Raw genomic sequence first — 27,035 nt, 5'->3', positions numbered from 1 at the left:
GCCTTGGTTTTCAAAGGATATTGGGAAATTGGTTCGGAAGAAGAGGGATGTGTTCAACAGGTACAGACAGCAGGGAATAGATGAATGCTTGAGGAATATAAGGAGTGTTTAAAAAAAAAAAACAAAAACAATTTAGAAAGGCTAAGAGGAGACATGAGGCTGCTTCGGCAGGCAAGGTAAAAAATAAATCCAAAGGGTTTCTACAGGTACATTAAAAGTAAAAGAATAGTAATGATAAAATTGGGCCCCTTGAGGATCAGAGGGGTAGGCTATGTGAGAAGTCAGAAGAGAGGGGGGGGGGATTTTTAAATAATTTTTTTTTCTCTAGTATTCATCACGGAAAGAATATTGAGCCATTTGAAGTAAGGAAATCTGGTAGTGGGGTCATGGATAATCTACAGATTAATGAGGAAGTAGTATTGGCTATTTTAAAGAGAATAAAGGTGGATAAATCTCAGGGTCCTGAAAAGATATTCCCTAGGACCCTGAGGGAGGTTAGTGTATAAAAAAATGGGGGCACTGACAGAACTACTTAAAATGTCTCTGGCCACAGGGCCAGTGCACTCAATGGCACAAGGACATCTTCTTTCCTGCTACCATCAGATTCCTGAATAATCAATGAACTAAAGACACTGCCTTACTTTTTGCGCACTATTAATTTTTTTTATGGTAAGGTTAAAATATGAATGTTTGCACTTTGATGCCACCACAATACGTTGGATTTCATGACTTGTTCAAGGCAAATTCTGATTCTGATTTTGATTTGCCAATCACCTGTGCTATGACTGTAGTGTCAAAATATATTATGGTCTGTGGTGTGATTTGAATTCCTCACATTCTTTTCAGGGTGAAATCATTATCGTTCTTCCTCTAAATCAATTGTCAGTTTAAATGCCCATCTGCTTTGGGTAGGCTGATGTGTGGAAACTATTGTCATCCTCTTGAACCTTTCTTCACACATCACTGCCATGCTCCATTCTGTTCTCAACCACTGCCCATAAACACGATAGCATGGCATCGAATCATACAATACAGAAATAGGCCCTTCAGCCCACTATATTAATGAAAACCTATGTGCTCATTTACATTAATCCCATTTTTTTATATATTAAATGTTCCTTGCCTATTCAACTGCTTGTCCAAATGTCTCTTAAATGTCATTGTGGCTGTTCCAGATAGCAACCACAATGTGTTTAAAAAAAAACTTGACCCTCAAATCTCTCATCTCACCTTAAACTTATGCCCTCTTGCTTTTAATTTCCTTACCACGGGAAAGAAAAATCTTTTCTCAAAATGTGGCCTTGTGCTCTATGGTTCTGAAATGTTCTCTTTCTTCCAGAAAGATGGCTTCCTCTTTGCCACAGTTGATAGAGCCCTCACATGCATATTCTCCATTTCCCACACATCTGCTCTGAAGCCTCTCTTCCTTAGGCCTAAATTTTCACCCCACCAACCTCTGCATCCAACATATCAACTCTCCAATGTGATCTCGCCATTAATCACATCTTCCTCTCTCGCTTACCCCTTTTTTAACTGGGAGCACAATTCCCTGGTCTGCTCTTACCTCTCCACCCATCCCTCTCTATTCCCTGGCTCTTTTCCCCAAACCAAAAGAGGCCTAACACATATTCCTTCACCTCTGGCCTCACTGCCATCTAAGGACAGGAACAGCAACAAATGAGGCCAAGGTTTACCTGCACATCTTCCAACCTGGTCTTCTGCATTTGTTGCTTGGGAGATGTAGCCTTATCTGCCTTGGGCAGCCAGCATTGTGCTATGTCAGAATCAGAATTTATTGTCATAAGCAAATCACAAAATCCATATTTTGCAGTAGCAGCATATCACAGTGCAAACGTTCATTAAAAACCACGTTAAAAAACAAAGACAAATAGTGCAGAAAGTCAAAGTACGGCAGTGTCTTTGGATCTTTAATCATTCAGTAATCTCATAGCAGTGGGGAAAAAGCTGCTCGTGCTACTGAAGCCTTTTCTTCATACTCCTGTATCTTTTTCCCAATGAGTGAAGAGAGCATGCCCTGGGTGCATAGAGGCTGCTTTCTGAAGACACTGCCTCTTGTAGATGTACTCGATGGAGTGAAGTTTGATGCCCATGATGTTGCAGGCTGAGTTAACAACTTTTTGGAGATTCTTTGTTGTTGTCCTGAACGTTGGCCCTCCATAATAAACATTGATGCAAAGAGCCAGGATGCTCTCCACGGTACACCTGTAACTCAAGCTCCTCACAAAGACATGGATGTCCCAGGACAGATCCTCAGAGGTGTTGACACACAGGAATTTGCAGTTCTTGACCCTCAATGAGGACTGGATCATGTTTTGCTGACTTCCTCTTGAAATCCACAAATCATCTCCTTGGCATTGCTAACGAGTGTAAAATTGTTGGCATGGCACCACTCAATGAGCTGATCTATATCCCTCCTGTAGGCTTCCTCATTGCCATTGTAGATAGTATTGGAATTGTACTTGGCCACACAGTAGTAGGTGTAAAGTGAGTAGAACAGTGGCCTAAGCACACACCCTTGAGGTGCACCTGTCCTGATAGTCAGCGAGGAGGAGATATTGTTTCCATTTCGTACTAACTTGTCTTCCGAAGAGGAAATCAAGGATCCAGTTGCAGGGAATGGGGGAGGGGGGGGGGTGCTGAGGCCCAGAGTGTGGAGCTTGTCCACAATGGCCACCTTGAACTTATTCTTGTGTGCCATTGTAACTCTTTAGTCCCATACTGACCTGTTTGTCCTTGGGTTTCTTCATTGTCACAGTGGGGCCAAACACAAATTAGAACCACATCTTATAGTCCACTTGGGCGACCAAGAGCCCAATGATCTGAACATTGAGTTTTATCAGTTTCGGCTAACCTAAATACTCCCACCCAACCTCCTCTGCCAGTCTTCTTCTCATTCATGCATTCACTTGTCTACTTAGATTTCTTCTCCCTTTGCTCTGCCCATCATCCTCTCCCCATCTTGTTCCACTTAAAAGAAAATTTTAAGCAGACAGCACGGTAACTGGCACTTTCGGCCCTCGAGCCCATGCCGTCCAATTACACCCAAGTGACCTAAGAAATGTACCCTGGTACATTTGGAATGGTGGGGATGAAATAGTATCATGGAATCTTTACATTCACCTGAGATGGCAGCTGGGCTTCTGTTTAATACTGGATCTAAAAGGCAGCATTCCCTAAAGTTGGTATCATTTGTAGGGAAGGAACCAGAAACAGATTATAAATTATGAAGGAGCAAGTAAACCGACTTGAATTTCTTCAGTACAACAAAACCTTTATTCAAACTTGAAAGAGATCAATGAAGGTCCTTCACTCACATTTCACTGAAGCCGATGAGTAACACCAAGCTTTTCTCATCATCATTAGGTGAACAGAATGCAGAAGTGTTCAGTCACCATCTTTTTCTCAGCGATATCTGTCCACATCAAAGGGGAATATACATCACCTTGTCATAAAGTGTCAAGCATCATTATTCCTTCAGCAGATTTATTCTGTCCCCAACCTCCTGGAATCTCTTTATTCAAATGAATTCTCATGCTTGGGAGGGTATTGAAGTAGTAAAGAGTTTTCACAAAAGAGAAAATTCAATTATTTATGTGTCTAGTGACTGCTGTTAAAGTTTGCGTGAATACCGTTTCCTGAAGCCTCTTTGCAGACTTATTCATGATTACATTTTTTGTTTGAGGGTTGTGTTCTACATTGCAATAAATAAAGCATATCTTCTTCATTTTATTTATTTTGCACGTTGAAGACTGTAAACGTTCCCAAGAAGCGTTGGGCATTATGCAGCAAAATCTGAAATTGGGTGAGCTGACTATGCAAGGTGCAATTCAGGCCTGTGGTGTTGGCTTTTCAAAATTCACAGTTCAGATTTATTGTCAGACTACATACATGACATCACATGCAACCCTGAGATTCTTTTTCCTTCCAGACTGGTGGAATTTCTACTTATCACTAACTGTAAAGTGTACACAAAAAGAAAGATGCCTATTATGAAGGAGGGAAGAGCCGACAAAGAAAGAAATGCAATAGAGATAAAATAAATATTCAGTAATAATGTGCAATGTTAGTCCTTAAATCAGTCTCTGGTTGAGTTTGTTGTTGAGGAGTCTGACGGTGGAGGGGTTAAAACTGTTCTGGAACCTGGTGGTATGAGTCCTGAGGCACCTAATGGCAGCCATTCTCAACCTTTTTTTGGTTATGGCCCTCTTAGAATCTCAGGGTTGTATGTGATGCTGTGTATGTAGTGTGACAATAAATCTGAACATTCAACTTTCCTGATGGCAGCAATGAGAACAGAGCATGTCCTGGGTAGTGTGGATCCTTAATGGTTCTTGCTGCTCTCTGACAGCAGTGTTCCATGTAGATTTTCTCAATGGTGGGGAAGATTTTGCCTGAGTCATGTCCACTACCTTTTGCAGGGCTTTCCACTCAGAGGTATTGGTGCCCCCATGCAAGGCAGTGATTCAGCAAGCCCACTGTGACATATTAGCAGAATTTTGCCAAGAGAGTGCAGCATTTGAAAAGAGTATGGAATTTTTAAAAATCCTTCTAACATGCTGCTGAACAAAATTTCATAGGCGATAGGAGAATCAGGCAGTGAAGATTGTGGACCATATCACAGCAGATCTAACCATTCTTTGTCCTGAGTAGATGATGAATTGTCAGCCAATGTTTTCTTTCCTCTTTTGTCTAAGATATAGGTATTGATCACCAAATTCTGCAATTATTCCCAATTTTACTGACAGGAACTTGATTCTCTATGGCTCATCAAAAGGGAAAACCACATTCAGTCCCAAAGCATAAAGTCCAGGAGAATGGATTTTTTTCATTGAAATTCCTACTTTAAAATGCATTTTAGTCAACAGACAGGGGTCTGCCATCCCAAATATTCCTTTTCCTGTATTCATGAAGGAATCATTCCAACAGCTCTTCTCAAAGTTGAAATGTTCAGATTTATTGTCACAGAACATACATGGCATTACATACCATCCTGAGATTCTAAGAGGGCCATAACCCAAAAAAAGGTTGAGAATGGCTGGTCCAGATATATATTAAAAAGATCATTAAAATCTTTGAACACTTTTCTGATTGGATAATTGAATGCTCAGCTGTAACATTCTCCTTCCTCCTTTGTGAAATGGGTTTGGTTTGGAAAACACTTTATTGCTGCAGTGCATAGCAGACACCAACGTCTCAGTCCCAGATGAGCTCAGTGACTTCTATGCCTGATTTAACAATCAGAGGAAGGAAGAACCACTGCTCAACCCCATGTCCCCTGATGATCCTCTATTATCAATTTCCAAAGAGGATGTATGGGTTTCCTTCATGAGTGTGAATCCAACAACAGCATCTGTTGGATCACACTCCAAACTGATGGAGTTTCTGGTCGAGTACAGAAAACATGTGCTCACCAACTGGCCAAATGATCTCATGGATATCTTCAACATCTCACTCTAACAGGCACTTGTTACAAACGGGCCTCTATCATACTGGTGCCCAAGAAGAGTGTGGTAACTTGCCTAAATGACTACCAACTCGTGGCATTCACATCCACAGTGATGAAGTGTTTTCAGGTGCTAGTGTTGAAGCATATCAGCTGTCTGATCAGCTACATGGATCTGTTCCAGTTTGCCTAACTGCCGCAACATATCTATGGCAGATGCCATCTCACTGACTCCAAACAAAACCCTGGAAAATCTGGACAGCAAAGATGATATATCAGGATGCTCTTTATTGACTACAATTCAGCATTCAACACCAATATCCTCTCAAAATTGATCAGTAAATTCGGATACACAGGTTATACATCACACCTCAAAAGTTAAATAAATGGGACCCAACAGTATCAGACAGATGTTTTCGCTGTAAAAAGGAAACGGGAACAACAATTCATGCAATTTGGACATGTGAGAAAGTGGAAAAATTTTGGGAAGATCTAAACCAGATATTAAATAAAATCACAAAAAGCAATATACCAAAAAACCCAGAGATCTTCCTCCTAAGTAATATAAGAAACAAAGAATTTGGACTCGATTTGGATGGAGCACAAAAAAGATTTGTTATGATAAGCCCAAGCTGCAGCAAAAAAATGTATTATGTCAACCTGGGAATTAGAAGACAACTTGAGAATACAACAATGGTATATAGAAATGAATAAATGTATTCCATTAGAAAAAATAACCTATAATTTAAGAAATAACATTCGAACAAATATGGGAGCCATACATGAAACACAATAGAGAAATCCTACCGTGGACTTCCACCACCTAAAATGACAGAAGGAGAAGACAACGAAAAGAACTGACTCAGTTAAATTTCTTGTTTATGTTTATTAAGTGACGACATTGTTTAACGGGTTTAATGTATCTTATAGATTGAACTTTAAATAAATAGGGAAGGGAGTGAGGGTGGGAGGGAAGGGAGGGGGGAAAAAGGGGGAGAAAATGACACTATATATTTAAGAAGAAAAATGTCTGTATGTATCTTGGTCAATATGGTTTATAGTGTGAAAAATAAAAAATTTAAAAAAAACTGATCAGTAAATTCCAAGACCTGGGACTCAACACACCACTGTATAATTGGATCCCGGATTTCCTCATGTCCAGACCCAAATCAGTGCAGATTGGCAAGAACATCTCCTCCGCAATCTCCATCTGTACCGGAGTTGCTGTATCCTGAGCCCCTGGACTACTTGTACACCTATGACTGTGTCTTGGTATGACAATAATATCATCTACAAATTTACTGCTGATACCACGGTAGTGGGGTGTATAAAAATAAGTCAGCATACAGGAGGGAAATGGAAAACTTGACTAAATGATGTGTAAACCTCATTCAATGTCACCAAAACCAAGGATCTGATTATAGACTTCAGGAAGGGAAAACAAGAGATTAACGATCCAGTGATTATTTGGAGATCAGAAGAGGGGAGGGTGAACAAATTTAAATTCCTGGAAGTAACTATCTCAGAGGACCTTTCCTGGACCCAACATACTAATGTCATTGTGAAGAAAGCCCCTCTACTTCCTCAGGAGTTTGCAGATGTTTGGTATGACATCGGAAGCCTTCAGATGTGTCGTGCTGACACGCTGCATCATGGCCTGGTTGAGGGGCACCAATACCTCCAAGCAGAAAGCCTTCAAAAAGTAGAGGATATAGTCAAGTACATCACACCATAGAGAAAATCTGTGAGCAACACTACCGTCGCGAGGAGCAGCAATTATCAAGGATCTCGCCAAGGCAAATAGCGCCTTTGGAAGACTACACAAAAGAGTCTGGAAAAACAACCAACTGAAAAACCTCACAAAGATAAGCGTATACAGAGCCATTGTCATACCCACACTCCTGTTCGGCTCCGAATCATGGGTCCTCTACCGGCATCACCTACGGCTCCTAGAACGCTTCCACCAGCGTTGTCTCCGCTCCATCCTCAACATTCATTGGAGCGCTTTCATCCCTAACGTCGAAGTACTCGAGATGGCAGAGGTCGACAGCATCGAGTCCACGCTGCTGAAGATCCAGCTGCGCTGGGTGGGTCACGTCTCCAGAATGGAGGACCATTGCCTTCCCAGGATCGTGTTATATGGCGAGCTCTCCACTGGCCACCGTGACAGAGGTGCACCAAAGAAGAGGTACAAGGACTGCCTAAAGAAATCTCTTGGTGCCTGCCACATTGACCACCGCCAGTGGGCTGATATCGCCTCAAACCGTGCATCTTGGCGCCTCACAGTTTGGCGGGCAGCAACCTCCTTTGAAGAAGACCGCAGAGCCCACCTCACTGACAAAAGGCAAAGGAGGAAAAACCCAACACCCAACCCCAACCAACCAATTTTCCCCTGCAACCGCTGCAACCGTGTCTGCCTGTCCCGCATCGGACTTGTCAGCCACAAACGAGCCTGCAGCTGACGTGGACTTTTACCTCCTCCATAAATCTTCGTCCGCGAAGCCAAGCCAAAGAAGAAGACAACACTCAGGACACGCTCTGTTCTTATTGCTGCCATCAGACTCATACCACCAGGTTCAGTGATAATTGATATGCCTCCACCATCAGACCCCTAAACTACACTCAATCAGAGACACTTAAGTACTCTTTGTACATTATTTATGACTGACTTTTTTTTCTGTATTTGCACAGTCAGTTGGTTAACATTTCTTTCTTTGTTTAAATACTTCTTTTTTCTTGAGTAAAGTTTACATTACGGATAAGTAGAAATTCTGCCTGGCCTGAAGTTAAAAGAATCTCAGGATTGTAAGTGATATCATGTATGTACTCCGACAATAAATTTGAACTGGAACTTAAATTACTTATTTGACCACTATGAATGAGTTATTCAACTCGTATATGATCACATTGATTAGTATTCAATTTGTCCACAAATAATGATTACCTTGAAGCTCCAATAGACATGATAAAAGCTAATGCAACTACCAAACCACGGCCACCCGCAAATTGGAGGAACATCTAATAAACCCTTTTGGCACACTCCAACAAAATGGCATTAACACCGACTTCGCCATTCGGCCCCTCCTGTCTCTCATTGTCTTTCCCTATCCTTCTGTCTCCTTTCCTTCAGCTCCCCACCCCTTTCCCCTTCCCATTTTTTATCCTCTTCTGCTCTCCCACCCATATCCACCTATGGCCTCTTGCCTGTGGACCTGTGCTCCTTCTCATGCCCCTCTCCCTACTATTTTATTCAGATACCTGTCTGAATTTGCTTGTACCTTGACAAAGGGTTCAGGCTTGAAACGTTGCTCTTGTATCTTTGGTACATAAAGAACTGCGTGACCTGGTGAGTTTCTGCAGCATTTTTTGTGTATTCAAATGACAACACAAACACGTGATTTTGGATCAACAATAATCCAGCAAATAGATCCATTGCATATAACAGAATGGGACTTCATTTGGAATTGGAGCAGTATCTGGGTTCAGCTTCATACAATGCATTTACCTCATTCATTTCTGAACCTCATGCTGACCTATGTCTTGTTTTCTGCTTACAAAAATGAACCAGTAATTGCTTTGTGAGATTGTTATGATAGGCCATAAATTGTTCTCTTAGTTCAAATCAATGTCTTTAAATTAAAGCTGCCATAATTTCTCAGGCAGTGAGTCAAATATGAGCCTCGGTTTATTCTTGACTGGATAGAAGTGTGACTGGTTTATCAGAGCAGATGCAACTTCTTGGGTTTTCTTTGAATTACCCATGGACTTTTTTTTCTGACAATGGTAATTCAATGTACTGGCATCTGGCTTCTATTCTTTTGAGTGAAAGAAACTCAAACAGTGATGGGATCAAGGTATTTTAAATGGTTGAAAGATTTAACAGGGTTGTTGTGGTTAAACAATTTCCTCTGCTGGAGAAGTCCTAAAGAAGAACACGTAATCATTACAGCTGGGCCATTTAAAAGTTAAATAAGGGTTTATTTTTACAAAAAGTATAGTGGAAGTCAAAAAATGACTGAAATGTCAGAAATCAATGGAGCTTTTCAGACTGAAGCTAACAATATTTTAGAGATGAGTCATGATCTAACTCAGTCCTGATTGTCCACACAGCCTACACCCATTCCAAAACACAGTAAAATCCCTGTTAACTGGAATTCAAGAAGTGGGCAACCACAACCAGAAAAAAAATCATAGAAAATAAATAGGTAAAAATACAGAAGCTTAAAATTGGCACGCCTTGCCGTTAGTTCTCCACTCATGCAATCTACAGTCTCAAGCATCCGGAAAACTCATTTATATGGCATAAGTGCTAGATATCAGGGGTTTTATTGTACCTGGGCTGAATGGACTACTAACACCTCTTCCTATCAAACGGGCTCTATGAAAAGCCATCAGTTTGCTCCTCGCCAGCTGCAGGCAGTGGCGATTCACAATTAGTGCTCCACTGTCGCAGATACCACTGAGTGGGCCTGCTCACCGGCTTCACTGTCTGAATATCGTGAGTGAAAGTTTCAGGTTCCAGCCCTTCCTGTTGTAGAATGTGATTTCAAACCTGCACTGTCTGGCCTGGGCCTTCTCCACTGCCAGAGCGAGGCCCAAAATAGAAACATAGAAAAATAGGGGCAGGAGTAGGCCATTTGGCCCTTCAAGCCTACACTGCCATGGATGATCAGTACCCGGTTCCTGTCTTCTCCCCATACCCTCTGATCCCCTTAGTCACAAGGGCTAAATCTAACCTCCTCTTAAATATTGATAAGGGACCGGCCTCAACTACTTCCTGTGGCAAAGAATTTCACAGATTTACTACTCTCTGAGAGAAGAATTTTTTTTCTCATCTCAGTTCTAAAAGACTTCCTCCTTATCCTTAAACCGTGATCCCTGGTCCTAGTTTTTCCCAGCATGGAAACAAGCTTCCTGCACCTAGTCTGCGTAATCTTCTAAATTCCAGTGAATACAAGCCTAGTCAATCCAACCTTTCTTCATTTGCAAGTCCTTTCATTCCTGGTATTAATCTAGTGAACCTTCTCTGCACCCCTTCCATGGCGAGGATCCCCTTCTTCAGATAAGGAGACCAAAACTGAACACAGTATTCCAAGTGTGGTCTCACCAAGGCCCTGTATAACTGCAGTAGGACCTTCCTACTCATGTACTCGAATCCTCTTGCTATGAACGCCAACATGCCATTCGCCTTCCTCACTGCCTGCCGTACCTGCATGCCCACTTTCAATGACTGATCCAAGTCACGCTGGATTTCCCCTTTTCCTAAACAGATACCATTTAGATAATAATCCTCTTTCCTGTTTTTACCTCCAAAGTGGGTAACCTCACAATTATCCACATTATTTTGCATCTGCCATTTCTTGGCCCACTCACCTAACTTGTCCTCGAATCCTCTACGCAGCTAACCCCACTACCTAACTTCATGTCATCTGCAAATTTCAAGATGCTGCTTTCTATTCCCACATCTAAGTCATTGATATATATATATATATCTTTCTTTGGCTTGGCTTCGCGGACGAAGATTTATGGAGGGGGTAAAAAGTCCACGTCAGCTGCAGGCTCGTTTGTGGCTGACAAGTCCGATGCGGGACAGGCAGACACGATTGCAGCGGTTGCAAGGGAAAATTTGTTGGTTGGGGTTGGGTGTTGGGTTTTTCCTCCTTTGCCTTTTGTCAGTGAGGTGGGCTCTGCGGTCTTCTTCAAAGGAGGTTGCTGCCCGCCAAACTGTGAGGCGCCAAGATGCACGGTTTGAGGCGTTATCAGCCCACTGGCGGTGGTCAATGTGGCAGGCACCAAGAGATTTCTTTAGGCAGTCCTTGTACCTTTTCTTTGGTGCACCTCTGTCACGGTGGCCAGTGGAGAGCTCGCCATATAACACGATCTTGGGAAGGCGATGGTCCTCCATTCTGGAGACGTGACCCATCCAGCGCAGCTGGATCTTCAGTAGCGTGGACTCGATGCTGTCGACCTCTGCCATCTCGAGTACTTCGACGTTAGGGGTGTAAGCGCTCCAATGGATGTTGAGGATGGAGCGGAGACAACGCTGGTGGAAGCGTTCTAGGAGCCGTAGGTGGTGCCGGTAGAGGACCCATGATTCGGAGCCGAACAGGAGTGTGGGTATGACAACGGCTCTGTATACGCTTATCTTTGTGAGGTTTTTCAGTTGGTTGTTTTTCCAGTGACTTTTGTGTAGTCTTCCAAAGGCGCTATTTGCCTTGGCGAGTCTGTTGTCTATCTCATTGTCGATCCTTGCATCTGATGAAATGGTGCAGCCGAGATAGGTAAACTGGTTGACCGTTTTGAGTTTTGTGTGCCCGATGGAGATGTGGGGGGGCTGGTAGTCATGGTGAGGAGCTGGCTGATGGAGGACCTCAGTTTTCTTCAGGCTGACTTCCAGGCCAAACATTTTGGCAGTTTCCGCAAAGCAGGACGTCAAGCGCTGAAGAGCTGGCTCTGAATGGGCAACTAAAGCGGCATCATCTGCAAAGAGTAGTTCACGGACAAGTTTCTCTTGTGTCTTGGTGTGAGCTTGCAGGCGCCTCAGATTGAAGAGACTGCCATCCGTGCGGTACCGGATGTAAACAGCGTCTTCATTGTTGGGGTCTTTCATGGCTTGGTTCAGCATCATGCTGAAGAAGATTGAAAAGAGGGTTGGTGCGAGAACACAGCCTTGCTTCACGCCATTGTTAATGGAGAAGGGTTCAGAGAGCTCATTGCTGTATCTGACCCGACCTTGTTGGTTTTCGTGCAGTTGGATAATCATGTTGAGGAACTTTGGGGGACATCCGATGCGCTCTAGTATTTGCCAAAGCCCTTTCCTGCTCACGGTGTCGAAGGCTTTGGTGAGGTCAACAAAGGTGATGTAGAGTCCTTTGTTTTGTTCTCTGCACTTTTCTTGGAGCTGTCTGAGGGCAAAGACCATGTCAGTGGTTCCTCTGTTTGCGCGAAAGCCGCACTGTGATTCTGGGAGAATATTCTCGGCGACACTAGGTATTATTCTATTTAGTAGAATCCTAGCGAAGATTTTGCCTGCAATGGAGAGCAACGTGATTCCCCTGTAGTTTGAGCAGTCTGATTTCTCGCCTTTGTTTTTGTACAGGGTGATGATGGTTGCATCACGAAGATCCTGAGGCAGTTTACCTTGGTCCCAACAAAGCTTGAAAAACTCATGCAGTTTGGCATGCAGAGTTTTGCCGCCAGCCTTCCAGACTTCTGGGGGGATTCCATCCATACCTGCTGCTTTGCCACTTTTCAGTTGTTCGATTGCCTTATATGTCTCATCCAGGGTGGGAACCTCATCCAGCTCTAGCCTTAGGGGCTGTTGAGGGAGCTGGAGCAGGGCGGAATCTTGGACTGAGCGGTTGGCACTGAAAAGAGATTGGAAGTGTTCTGACCATCGGTTGAGGATGGAGATCTTGTCGCTGAGGAGGACTTTGCCGTCTGAGCTGCGCAGCGGGCTTTGGACTTGGGGTGAGGGGCCGTACACAGCCTTTAGATATATATATAAATATATATATATATATAGTAAGTAACTGCGGCCCCAGCACTGAGCCCTGCGGTACTCCACTAGTCACTGGCTGCCATTCTGAAAGGAACCCATTTATTCCTACTCTTTGCTTCTTGTCCCTCAACCATTCTCTATCCACCTTAATACCATACCTCCTATATCGTGCTTTTTAAGTTTATACGCTAGTCTCCTGCATGGAACCTTATCAAATGCCCTTTTAAAGTCCAGATATACCACATCCACTGGTTCTCCCTTATCCACTCTACTGGTTATTATCCTCAAAAAACTCTAGTAGATTTGTCAGACACGATTTTCCCTTCACAAAACCATGCTGACTCTGTCCGATGATACCACTACTCTCCAAATGTGCTGCAATCGCATCTTTAATAACTGATTTTAACATTTTCCCTTCGATCGATGTCAGGCTAATTGGTCTGTAGTTTCCCGATTTCTCTCTCCCTCCCTTCTTAAAGAGTGGGGTTATGTTGGGCACCCTCCAATCATCAGGAACTAATCCAGTATCTAAAGAGTTTAGAAAAATTATCACTAATGCATCCACTATTTTCTGGGATAATTCCTTAAGCACTCTCAGATGCAATCTATCCGGCCCTGGGGATTTATCCACCCTTAATCCCTTGAATTTAACTAACACAACCTCTCGACTTACAATTATTTGCATCACTCCCTTCCTCACGTTAGATCCACGATCCTTTACAATTTCCTGAAGATTAATTATGTCTTCCTTAGTGAAGACAGAACTAAAGTAGTTTTTCAATAGGTCTGCCATGTCCTTGTTTCCCATGATTAATTCACCCATTTCTGACCACAACAGACCCACATTTGTCTCAACTAACCTCTTTCTCTTTACGTTTCTATAAAAGCTTTTACAGTCATTTTTTATGTTTCCTGCCAGCTTTCTCTCATAATCTCCTTTACCTTTCCTAATTAATCCTTTTGTCCTCCTCTGTAGAACTCTGAATTTCTCTCAATCATCAGGAATTTTTTTTTTTGTTAACTTGTATGCTGCTTCTTTGGATTTGATATTCTCCCTGATGTCCCTCATTAGCCATGGATGTGCTACCCTCCTTGATTTATTCTTTTTACAAACAGGGATGCATATTTGTTGTAATTGCTCCAAGCTATCTTTAAATGATTGCCATTGCATTTCCACCATTAGTCCTTTAAGTACCATTTGCCAATTCCACCATATTGTGCCCAAGGGGTTCCTCACAACAAGATTGTTAATTAACCTCTTCCCATTACTCAAATACACAGTCTAGAATGGCTCGTTCCCTCGTCGGTTCCTCGACATGCTGATTTAGAAAATGATCCTGCATACATTCTAAGAAATCCGCTTCCTCCTTACCCTTACCAATTTGGTTTACCCAATCTACATACAAATTAAAGTCACCTACTCCTCTTATTCCACCTGTCTACAGCCTACAGCCAAACGGTATGAAGATAGAATGTTCTAAATTTGGCTAGTGTCTCCCCTCTCTCTTCTTTTATACCCCTTCCACTCTTCCACCTTTCCCTCACTTTTTTGTCCCCTTTCTGGTTAGCATAGCAGTTAGCGCAACGGTGGCATGGTTAGTCTAGCGGTTAGTGCAGCGCTGTTACAGCGCCAGCAAGCAGGGTTCAAATCTGGCACAGCCTGTAAGGAGTTTGTACATTCTTCCCTTGTCTGTGTGGGTTTCCCCAGGTGTTCTAGTTTCCTCCCTCCCTTCAAAACATACCGGGGGTGTAGGTCAATTGGGTGGCGTCATCTCGTGGGTCAGAAGGGCCTGTATCCATGCTGCATGTCTAAATTTAAAATCAAAATGACCATTTTCCACCCACCCACCTTCTTCTTTGTTTTAAGCCCTTCCATCTCCATCTCCGCACTGGATCAGCAATCATCTGTGTCATCCTTGGCCACAGGAGAGGTGTCAGAGGATTGAAGAATGACAAATGCAGACCCATTGTTACAATAAACACGAAGTTACGCATGATACAATATAATTGGTTACACAGGCTATACATCACACCCCAAAAGTTAAATAAATGGGACCCAACAGTATCAGACAGATGTTTTCGCTGTAAAAATGAAATGGGAACAACAATACATGCAATTTGGACATGTGAGAAAGTGGAAAAATTTTGGGAAGATCTAAACCAGATATTAAATAAAATCACAAAAAGCAATATGCCAAAAAAACCCAGAGATCTTCCTTCTAAGTAATATAAGAAATAAAGAATTTGGACTCAATTTGGATGGAGCACAAAAAAGATTTATTATGATAGCCCAAGCTGTAGCAAAAAAATGTATTATGTCAACCTGGAAATTAGAAGACAACTTGAGAATACAACAATGGTACTTAGAAATAAATAAATGTATTCCATTAGAAAAAATAACATATAATTTAAGAAATAACATCACAATATTCGAACAAATATGGGAACCGTACCTGAAATACAATAGAGAAATCCTACCATGAACCTCCACCACCTAAAATGACAGAAGGAGAAGACAACAAAATGAACTGACTCAGTATATAAAAGTAAAAGATAAAAATTTCTTGTTTATTTTATTAAGTGATGACATTGTTTAACGGATTTAATGTATCTTATAGATTGAACTTTGAATAAATGGGAAGGGGGGTGAGGGAGGGGGGAGAAAGGGGAGAAAATGACACTATATATTTAAGAGAAAAATGTCTGTATGTACTTTGGTCAGTATGGTTCATAGTGTGAAAAATAAAAGGCAATGGGGATAATCCTAGTAATTATAGACCAGTGACCGGTGGTCGGCAAGTGGAGAGGATGCTTAAGGAGAAGATTTATGAGCACTTAGAGAAGCGTAGTCTTCTCAGGGACAGTCACCGTGACCTTCTGATGGGAACATTGTGCCTCAGAAACCCAATGAGTTCTTTTTGATGAAGTAAATAAGAAATTGATGAAGGTAGTGTGGTAGATTTGGTGTATGTATGAATTTTAGTAAGGCATTTGACAAGATCCCCCTTGGAGACTTGTTCTGAAATTCATGAGGCATACGATTCATGAAATCTTCACTGTGTAGATGAGGAATTGGCTTGCCTGTAGAAAGCTGAAAGGAGTAGTTGTCAGAAAGTATTCTGCCTGGAGTTCTACAGTGGAGACAAGCTAGGGAGTGGGGAGGAGCAAATGGATCTGAGAGTACTTGTTCACCGGTCACTGAAGACTAGCATGCAGGTTCAGAAAGCTGTGAAGAAGGCTAATGGCATGTTGGCTTTCATAAAGAGGGGATTGGAGTATAGGAACAGAGACGCCCTTCTGCAGTTGTACAGGGCCCTGGTGAGACCCCACCTGGAGTATTGCGTCCAGTTCTGGTCTCCAATTTTGAGGAAGGACATACTAGCTATAGAAGGTGTGCAGCGCAGATTTACAAGGTTAGTTCCAGGGATGGCGGGGTTGACATATGCTGAAAGGCTAGAAAAACTGGACTTGTATCTGATGGAGTTTAAAAGGATGAGGGGGGACATGATTGAGGTATACAAAATCATCAGGGGGATAGACAGGGTGAAGTCGGATTACTTGTCCCCAATGATGGGGGAGACGAGGACTGGAGGGCATAGTTTAAGAATTCAGGGTAGGCCCTTTAGGACGGAGATGAGAAAACATTTTTTTTCCCAGAGAAGTGTGAATCTGTGGAATGCTCTTCCACAGAGGGTGGTAGAGGCAGATTCGCTGATTACGTTCAAAAGAGTTAGATAAGACTCTAGTGGGCAAAGGAGTTAAGGGTTATGGGGATAAGGCTGGAAAGGGGTACTGATGGTAGTGATCAGCCATGATCTGTAAAATGGCGGTGCTGGCTCGACGGGCCGAAGGGCCTACTCCAGCTCCTATTGTCTATTGATCTGTCCTGGACCACTGCTCTTTGTGAATTTTTTTTAATTAATGAGCTGGATAAAGAAGTAGAGGGATTGGTTAGTAAGTTTGCAGATGATATGAAGGTTGGAGGTATAGACGGGATGCAGAGTGGGGCAGAAAAGTGGCAGATGTAATTCAATCTGGATAAGTGTGAGGGAATGCTTTTTGGAAGATCAAACTTGAAGGCAGACTACATAGTTAATTGTAGGATTCTTAACAATATGGAAGAACAGAGGGACCTTGGGGTCTAAATCCATAGATCTCTTAAAGTTACTGCGTAGGTTGATAGGATAGTTAAGAAGGCATATAGTATGCTGGGTTTCATTAGTTGGGGGATTGAGTTCAAGAGTCGTGAGGCAATTTCCAGCTCTATAAATCTCTGGTGAGACAGACTTAGAATATTGTGTTCAGTTCTAGTCTCTCCATTAAAGGGAGGATGTGGAAGCTATGGAGAAGATTCAGAGGAGATTTACCAAGATATTGCCAAGATTGGAAAATATGTCTTAGGAGCCAAGGTAAGTAGAGCTAGGGCTTTTCTCTTTACAACAAAGGATGAGAAGTGACTTAGTAGAGATCTATAAGATTATGAGAGGGATAGATAAGGTGGGCAGCCAACACCTTTTTCACAAGTCGGGAGTAGCAAACACCAAAGCATATCTGTACAAAGTGAAGGGAGGAAAGTTTAGTGGACACATCAGGGGTAAGTTTTTTTATAACACAGATTTGTGGAATGCGTTACCAGTGTTGGTAGGGAAGTTGGTACAATTGTGGCATTTAAGAGACTCTTAGGCAGGCACATGGATGTAAGAAAAAATAGATAGGACTTAGTTTTATTTTGGATAGGAATATAATCAGTCAGCACAAGCCAAAGAGCCTGTATTATGCTGTAATAATATGTTCTATGTTCCATGTATTACACTGTCTTACTGTGTGGCTGTGGCAAGTTAGAATGCGGCATCTGTATATTGTACTTACGTATCTGATAATAAACTCTCAAACATTTAAACTTTCCTTCAGTTATTTATTTCTAAAATTTATTCAGCTCCTCATTAACTTACAAGGATTAAAAGAGGCAGTCACTCATCAATACCGAAGGTTTTCTTAAAAATAACCAAGTTTATTGTTATCTGATTGCACAAGAACCTGATGAAACAGCTTCCTCCAGTGTAAAACACGCAGACACACCAACAGATATAACACACTTATAGACAAACAATACGTATGCAGCACAAGATTTCATCTATACAAATCAATAAATAAATAGTTTCATGAATATGAGCGTTAATCACAGTCGGCGTAATGGGTTAGCGCAATGCCTTTACAGCGCCAGTGATCGGGACCAGATCTGGGCTCGACTCCCATGGTGTCTATAAGGAGTTTATGCATTCTCCCTGGCATATGAAAGAATTAAATGGGAATTGGTGAGAAATGTTTTCATCCACCAGTGAAAAGGAAGCCCTGATTTCATTTGAAAAGAATCTGGATGGGGTAGTTAAAGATCTTGCAACCCACAAGGCTGATGAACAAGAGCAGGAAAGAACCTCATATTATTATCTGGGCACCCTGCAACCAGGTGCCATTAACATCAACTTCTCCATTTTCCATTATCTTAAACGCCCTCCCCCCTATCTTTTCCTCTGTCTTTTTCCCTCTCGCTTTCTCTCGGTCTCCTTTCCCCCAGCTGTTTCCACAGGGCCAAAATCAATCCCCCAATCAGTTGTCACCTTTGGTTTCCCCCTTCCCCCACCCCCTCCTCATGGCCCATCCAGATCCAATGAGCACCTTTTGGTCTGTACTCCCCCTTCCCATTCATCACCTCTCCCCAGCTTTTTAATTTAGACGCTTGTCCGTTTTCACTCATACCTTGAAGAAGGGCTCAGGATCGAAATGTTGGTAATACTTCTTTACCTTCTATGGACATGACAAGACCTGCTGAGTTTCTCCAGCATTTCTGTGTTTTTACTGTGGCTGCAGACTTTCGCATTCTACTATAAAGGGATTTGGTGAATCGCTTGTTCCAGTAAGCACAAATGGGCCAAATGGCATCCTCTCATGCTTTACATTTCTATGAACCTGCAGACTTTACTGCCTAATGAAGTGCATAGAACAGCTCACTTCCAAGTGAATTATTTATTCATTGCAATTCTTCCAGGTTGACGATTTTATAAAATCCCAGAATTATTTTTTCCACACTTGGGCACTTTAACGCTGATTCTGTACATAATAGCAGGTTTGCTGCCGGATCTCTTAATGCCTGCACTTATCGGGAAAAATGAACACCAATTTCATGCTCTTCATTCACTCTCCATGGTGACAATTGCTAGATTTAAGTGTTCGAGAAAGGAGAGTCTGCATGTCAACAGCACTTGGAGCGCAGAAGAGAAACCAGACAATGTCACATTGAACAACACCAAATCCAGCCACGGAATCAATATATTTTTTCAGTCCAGAGTGCCTATGACATCATTAATGTTCCTACCTAATCACTCCACTCTATTTGACCTCAACTTATTAGCATATTCTTCTGTTCCTTCCCCTCTGAAGTGCATATCTATTTTCCCTAAAGGCATTTGTATTTTTCACTTCAATTGTTCAATTTGAATGGGACATTTCACATCAATCTCTGAATGAAGAAATTATCCCAACTTTAAAAATGTTAACAGTACAGCATAGTAGAGCAGCCATTCTCAACGGGGGCCGTACAAACCTCCCTGGGGGTGTGTCAGCACATTTATGGAGGACCACGATCTGAAATCATGAAAAATACATTTATTTTTTTTAAATCGGTAGTTTGGAGGAAAGTACAGAGAAAAACAATTAAAGATAAGGTTCCATTATTGCCACATAATACTACATTTAGAATGTAACATACACAAAATCCTTTAACTGGTCCTCTGTAAGGAAGACAGAGAGTCGCCACTTTGTCACTTATTCACTTTTATTCACTTTGTGAATAAAAGATCTCACGACTGGAGGGAGGACATACGCTTTTATTAGCTTATAACTGAGGGTAGGGTCTTACAGTGGTCTTCAGAGGGGCTCAGGGTTTAGGCGGGAAACCAGGGGTATATATGGGTAGGTGGGGGTGGAGCCAGGAGGCGGAGCCAGCTATTAGTACAACACACCACCAGTTCACTGCACAAGGCTAGTGCTCTAACCACTGAGCTATCGGAACCAACTTGACTGCTTCACAGGGGGGGTATTTTTGGGGGGGGGCCCATAAACATTGAGCAGAGGCTTAAGGGGGACATGACATTTAAAAAAAAAAGTTGAGAATGGGCACAGTAGATGTTCCTACTGGCCTATGAAATCCGTGATACCAATTTTTTTACACCCAATCATAACCCAATACACTTTGGAGAAGGTGAGGAAACTGGAGCACCCGGAGAAAATCCACTCAGGTCACAGAGAGAACATACAAATTTATTATAGATAGTGCTGCATTCAAACCAGAATTGATGGCGCTGTATTTTCTTTTTTTCTTTGGCTTGGCTTCGCGGACGAAGATTTATGGAGGGGGTAAATGTCCACGTCAGCTGCAGGCTCGTTTGTGGCTGACACAAGTCCGATACCGCACAATGACTTTCTTATATTTGTGGTCTCTCCTGTATCTTTCCCACCTCCATCCTGTCAAATCACTTGATGTATTTAAATCATCAGGCCAGGTCACTCTTCAGCCCCTTCTAATCTAGAGCTTCTGTGATCTAACCTCTCAGTCCTGCAATTTATATTCTGCAATTTCCTTTGTATTGCTTATTATATTACTGTGACAAGAAAAATCAGCGTCAAGTCAAGCATGGAAGTGTTTAATAGGTCTGCACGGTTGTATCGTAAAGAAATGAATTCTGCTGGGTATGCTTGTTAATAACACAATTAACCTGTGTAGCCAGTTTTCACAGGAAGTGTGGAGATGAAAAACAAGTCTCGAAGTTCACTGGCTGCCTTGCCTCACACATTCCCAGCTCATGTTTAATTCTACCTAGTTACACCCCAGCTTCCATTAGAATCGCCTTGTTTTGTTCTGTTGGTGAAAGAGCACTGTGTTTACTTGGAAGGTGGTGCTGTAAGAGCCTCTGTTTTCTGCTGATATTTCAAGCAAACTTCACGCATCAGTCAACCTTTTGAGACAGTAGTTGGCTGGCAAGCTGAGCTTGTTCCTGGTGTGATAAAAGGAAAATTTCAGTAGATTAATTTACTGCCACTGAATGCATTTAGACAAGTCAATGATAAACAAAGAATGGCAAAATCCCGATTAAGGGTTTCGGCCTGAAACGCTGATTGACTATTGACTTCCACGGATGATGCCTGGCCTGCCAAGTTCCTCTTGTGTGTGGATCAACAATGAATGTTTGGGATCTTTCCTGGTACCCTTACTTTGATTCTCTGTTCTTCTTTCCTCTCTCAGGCAGAGGTACCTTTGCCCATGAGGTTATTTCAATACTTCTCACTGGAAGGTGTCACAATCGTCTCTGTCTGCTATCACAGGAATCACAAAGTCACAAGATATAGGAACAGAAGTAGGCTCAACAGCCCATCGAATCTGTTCCGCCATTCTAATCATGAGCTGATGCATCCTCCCGCTCAGCCCCACTCCCTGGCTTTCTCCCCGTAACCCTCAATACGCTCACTAATCAAATACCTGTCAACCTCTGCTTTAAATACACCCATCGATCTCGCATCCACGCCCGCTTGTGGCCACAAGTTCCACAGTCTCACGACCCTCTGACTAAAGATTTTTTTTCCCCATCTCTGTTTTAAATGGACACCCTTTTATCCTGAAGTTGTGGCTTCTTGTGCTAGACTCCCTGTCCATTAGTTAGAGATCATGAGCAGATTCCCACACTTACACGCACCATCTGAGCCTGGAGTGCTGGGGTTAAAAGGACTATTTCCACAGCTACTGCCCCGATAGGTGTCAGTTAACAGCCTGAACATGGATTGTACTTGGGCTCTTTCCAGCTGATATAGTTCAGTAATGATAACATAAACTAAGCATCACAAAGGAATTCAGTCCATACAAATGTTTTATTTTTCACGTACCATTTAACATGCTGCATGGAAAAGAATAATATTGCAGAATAATAATCTGCTTTGAAAGGAGAAGTCATTTGGATGCAACCCAAGCACAGAATCAGGCCTTAACAAAGGCATACTCCACACAGTCAACTCCGCAAAGTCCTATTCAAAGGCACCTTGTCACTGGTGTCAAAACTGACAGACATGTCAAATTAGTCAGCCACCTGGCCTAATGGTTCTCACAGCAGTCATGAAGGCTTGGGCAATATCCTTTATTCTCCTCTGACTGCATCACTCCAACTGGCAACCTTCATCAATGCAGAAGGTGAAGGGCGTGGTGACGCCCCTCCTCAAGTTGCCCTCCAGATCACACATCGGCCAATACATCTGACTGAGTACAGAGCACTTATATATATATAAACAAAACGTACCATGCAGAAATGCAGAGGTGTTTAAGCATTACGCTGTGTAATACTGCCCCCTCTCAGAGACCTGCTGCATAAACATTCCTCTGGTGCTCAATGAAAATGTGATGGTTTGTGGTGATTACTCTCTTCCTGCTCTGTTGTTGATTCTACCTCAAGGCTATTGATAGCAACTGGTCCCAGGAAGCTCTTTATAATTTCCATAAACTATGATTTAAAGGGCCTACTAGCTTCAGGCCCTTTTGTTTCACACCTCTCCAGAGAGAACTTGGATCATGTGTTTTTGAATGGAGAAAGAGGGCAAAGATCATTGTCTCTCCAGATGTGTCTCCTCAGACAATTAACCCTTTTCCTATTCTGGCATCTGCTTGATTTTTGGCATACCCGTAAGAAGGGCTCAGTCTGAAGACGTCGACTGCTCCTCACTTTCCATGAAGGCAGCACGGCCTTCTGAAGCCCTTTTTATGGTGTAACCATGTATTAAAGCTGGCTCAACAAAAAAAAGTGAATGTACCTTTTATGGTGAAGGCCTTTAAGGCTAATCCAGAGTTGCCTTCATATTTAGCAGCGTCGGGAGCCACCGTCCGGAGCTGAGGGAAGCAGGGCGAGTGGTGCAGTTGTGCTGCCGTGACATCAAACGTGCACGCCGAGAAGGGAAAGCATCCTTCACCGGAAGAGCAGGTAAGAGCGCTGGAGGAGTTCTGTTCAAGCAGTCCTAGGACTCAGGCAGATCTCCTGCGCAACGTTAACTGTCGAGTACACATACAGGATTTAAAAAAATCACACCTCTGGGTCGCGGCTGACAACATCATCATGACATCATCAGCCCACCCCTTTGCAGCCGTTTTCAGCGGCATTGCCTTTATGGCGGAGGTAGAGTGACCTCGCTCCACTTCTGAGGGTACCCCCTAGACAGATCGGAGTTTGCCTGCTAAATCCGCCCTCGGACCTTTTATGAAGGAAAGTGAAGCAATGTAAAGATACTAGGCAATATAATCTGATCAACTATTCACACGCAGGTAGGAACAATGTGGAATTTAAAGTCAATCGGCTAGTTTGCACTCCGATCCTGGTTAGTGAGCAAGATAGGATCTGTACCTTGCCCTGGCTGAATGAACTCTTGTGGCTAAGAGCCAGGCTTGTCCCTTCAGTATCTCTTGACTTTAATGGATTACTGCTTATTCTCTCCCATTCAGTGTCATACTGCAATACAGCCCTCCAGTTCCGAAACGAGCGAGAGCCACACTTTCAGAAGTGTTGCCTTTTGAGGAGAGGTCAAACCTAGTCCCTGAATTATTCAATGAAGCGCAGTGCCGATCCCTAGCTCTCCAATAATTATTGCTTCAAGTAAAATTACTGAAATAAACAGATCACTAATCTTTTATCCATTGCTTCACTTTGTAGAATGATATTACAAAATGTACATCAAAATCTTTGCGATAAAACATGATTGTAGTAAAAACACAGAAATGATGAAGGAACTCAGCCGGTCTCGCAGCATCCATAGGAGACAAAGATATATTGCCGACGTTTTCGGCTTGAGCCAAAATGCTAAATATCTGATCTGTTTGGTTTCTTCTTGTGATCCCAGTCACCACAGGACCCAGAATTCAGCCAATTGATTCACTCCACATGATATGAAGAAATGGTTCAGAGCACTGAATTAAATAAGGGCATTGCAACTAGGAAATGAGACCGATGGCTTTGATTCCAGAGCTAGCCGCACCTCCACACAAGCTGGTCTACTGGTTACAACACCGCACCCACCTGACAACGGTTAGCGCATCACCATTCCAGCACCAGTGACCGGGGTTCGAATCTGGCATTGTCTGTAAGGAGTTTGCACGTTTTCTCCTGTGTTTGTGTGGGTTTCCTCCGGGGGAGCAGCGGACTTGGGAATACTCCCCGTTGAGAAGGACAAGCAGTGGAGCTGACCCCCAAGGACGGTGACCATAGTGGCAGAGCAGCGAAGAGCCCTGTGGCTGAAGCACACGCACACAGGCAGTGAGCTGTTGGCGACTTGCAGTTGAGGAACCCACACAGGCTGCAGGCAACCTGAGGTCAAATGGCTCACGCCAGGCTGCGGGCTGCTGGAGATTTGCAAATGAGCACCAGGTATCAGCACTGGGATTCAAGAGGATGCTGAGGGCAAGGAGGGCTCCTGAAGGGCTCAGGTTGCTGACCGTATCAGAAGTTTGGATTTGGGCTCAGGCTGCCGACAGTTTGAACTGAACTGGAGTCTGTGCAGCTGTGGACACTATGGGAGCACTGTTGGCGAATCCACGGACACTCAGTGACTCTGGGGTGATTCCCTTTTGCTTTGCTTTCTCTGACTGTAAGGAGCGGTGGGCAATGGAAATGCTAATGGTGAATCTTTGTCTCCCTTTTGGCAGTCTAAAGGCAATTACATATATGACATTCCTGTTTTATTACATGACAATAAATATGATCTGATCCAATAATATTCAGGCCTGGGCAGATAGGTAGCAACTAATACTGTATATTCAAAACACAAAAAAGCTGGAGGAACTCAGCAGGTCTCACAGTGTCCATAGAAGTTAAAGATATATTACCAATGTTTTGGGCCTGAGCTCTTCCTCAAGGTACGAGTGAAGAAACACAGCATTTGAATTAAAGGCTGGGGAAAGAAAAGGGGGAAGAATGGGAGGGGGGCAGAATAGAACAACAAACCAAAGGTCTTAATTGGAAATGATAAGAGGAAAGGTAAGAACTGATTTTGACTCTGTGAAAGGAGACAGAGGGAAAAGGGAAGAGAGAGAGAGAGAGAGAGAGAGAGAGAGAGTCAGAGAGAACTAGAGGAAAGGCAAGAGGGGGAAGAAGATGGGGAGGGGTTTAACACAAACTGGAGGTCGAGGTTAATGCCATCTGGTTGAAGGGTGCCTGGACTGAAGATAAAGTGAGGAACAATACCTCATCTTACTTCAGCATATCTATGTTTTGACTGCAATCACAGCATCCACGGACTTTCATGTTTCATTTGGCAAGTAACAGATGCACTACAAAGGTGCCAATCGATGGTAATCTCCAACAAGAAAGATTCTAGCTACATACCATTGATCTTCAAAGGCATTAATATCACTGAGTCCCCCACCTTCAATGTCCTCAATGGACAGAACCAGCCAAGTACATACCAAAATGGGTCAGAGCTGGGTATCCTGAAGTGAGTGACTATTTCCCAACTCCCCAGTCTTCCCTCCTCCCACAAGCACGATTGAATGCTTTTCACATGCGCAGACGAGTGTGGCTTCTGCAGGAGAAATCAATTAGAAGTCCATAAGACATAGGAGCAGAAATAGGATATTCAGCCTATCAAGTCTGCCCTACCATTTAACCATGGGCTGATCCATTTTCCCACTCAGCCCTATTGTCCAGTCTTCTCCCCATAACCTTTGATGCCCTGGCTAATCAAGAACCTATCAATCTCTGTCTTGAATACACCCAATGACTTGGTTTCCACAACTGCCTGTGGCAACAAATTCCACAGCTTTACCACCCTCTGGCTGAAGAAATTCCTGTACCCCTCTGTTCTAAGCAGACATCTTTCATTCCTGAAGTGGTGCCCACTTGGTTTATGCCCCAACCACCTCCCCACACATCCATTCTTTCCAACACTGATGCATATTGATTGCAGGGTATACCACTGACAGAATGCACTGGGGCTACTTGGTTACACCAACAGCACCATCCAAACGCACAAACTTCAATATCATGAAGGATGAGGTCTTCAGGCAAATGGGAATATCAGCTGGTGCAGGTCTCACTCAGGCCACATATCATCCTGACTTGGTTACTTAACACTGATCGTTCAGCATCACTTGTTCCAATTCCTTGAACTTCACCCCTGGCAGCATTATCAAAGGATCACTGCAGGGGTGTAAGAAGGCGGCTCAGCCCACTTCAGTGGTATTTAGGAATGGGCAACAAATGCTGGTCTTGTCAACAGTGCCCCAAGCATGATTTAAAAAAAAACAAATAAATAAAATCTTAACAGGATAAATTGGTAGGGACAATAAATACCAGTCATTCCAAGAATGAGTAAAAACAAACAAGCAAAAATCACAATTGACGAACTGTAACGAGCTGGGTTAGGTATGAATGGCCTTCATCTGTGCTCCCTTCCCATTATCACTTTAAAGGTAGTTCATTGAGACCAGTATTTCTAAAGTAGATTCAAACAATTGTTTTGCAGCTCTCTGGGAATCGAAGCCAATTTAATTCGTCACTTGGTTTTATGGGTCCCAATGAGAGGTGATGTCTCTGTGCAATTTACTTCCTGACCTGCTTAAAATGTGGCCCCTTACCTGAATACAGGTTGAATGCCCCTTATCTGAATATCTGAAAACCAAAATCCAAATCTTTTGTTAGCGTCGATATGACGCCGCAAGTGGAAAAAATTTCAACGCACGACTTCTTGTCCATGTGGGGCTCTGATGCTCTGTTGGCGTCAGTTTGGTAACAGAGATCTGCGGTACAAAGATATACAGGTAGCTGAAAATATCAAAAAGACCTGCAGGTGCCCCTAGGAGTAACAGTGATAAGCAAATGAGAAAGTGTTTTATGTTTATCTGCAGCACAGAAAGTCAAGCTGTTGGAGAAACTGGACACCAGTGCAAGTGTTCAAAAAGCCTGCGATTGTTTGTTGATCTGTTTAACTCTGCTAATGCTACTCTACTGCTTAGTTTCATTGTTCCAAAATCTGAAACTGGTCCCAAGC

The 27,035-nt window shown here is 42.9% G+C and overlaps 1 protein-coding gene across 3 annotated transcripts in view; it reads left to right on the top strand.

The window, feature by feature from the left end:
• Positions 1–24,762, top strand: part of LOC138765111 (protein FAM72A) — a 46,713-nt gene extending 21,951 nt beyond the window's left edge. The window contains exons 4-5 of one of the 3 annotated variants that reach the window (XR_011358481.1): positions 22,866–22,981; positions 23,892–24,762. Coding sequence is in view for 2 of the 3 variants with exons in the window: in XM_069941873.1 (XP_069797974.1) it covers positions 14,833–14,918 (86 nt within the window). In the remaining variant the exon portion in view is untranslated. Of the gene's footprint in view, positions 1–14,832; positions 15,585–22,865; positions 23,051–23,891 lie in introns of those variants that run through there. The other 2 variants (XM_069941875.1, XM_069941873.1) reach the window with 2 other exon arrangements.
• The last annotated feature ends 2,273 nt before the right edge of the window (positions 24,763–27,035 follow it).

This window comes from Narcine bancroftii, chromosome 5 (assembly GCF_036971445.1).
Source record: "Narcine bancroftii isolate sNarBan1 chromosome 5, sNarBan1.hap1, whole genome shotgun sequence".
Lineage (NCBI taxonomy): Eukaryota > Metazoa > Chordata > Chondrichthyes > Torpediniformes > Narcinidae > Narcine > Narcine bancroftii.
The sequence above is the reverse complement of the archived record's forward strand: the minus strand, read 5'-3'. Positions and strand labels throughout refer to the sequence as shown.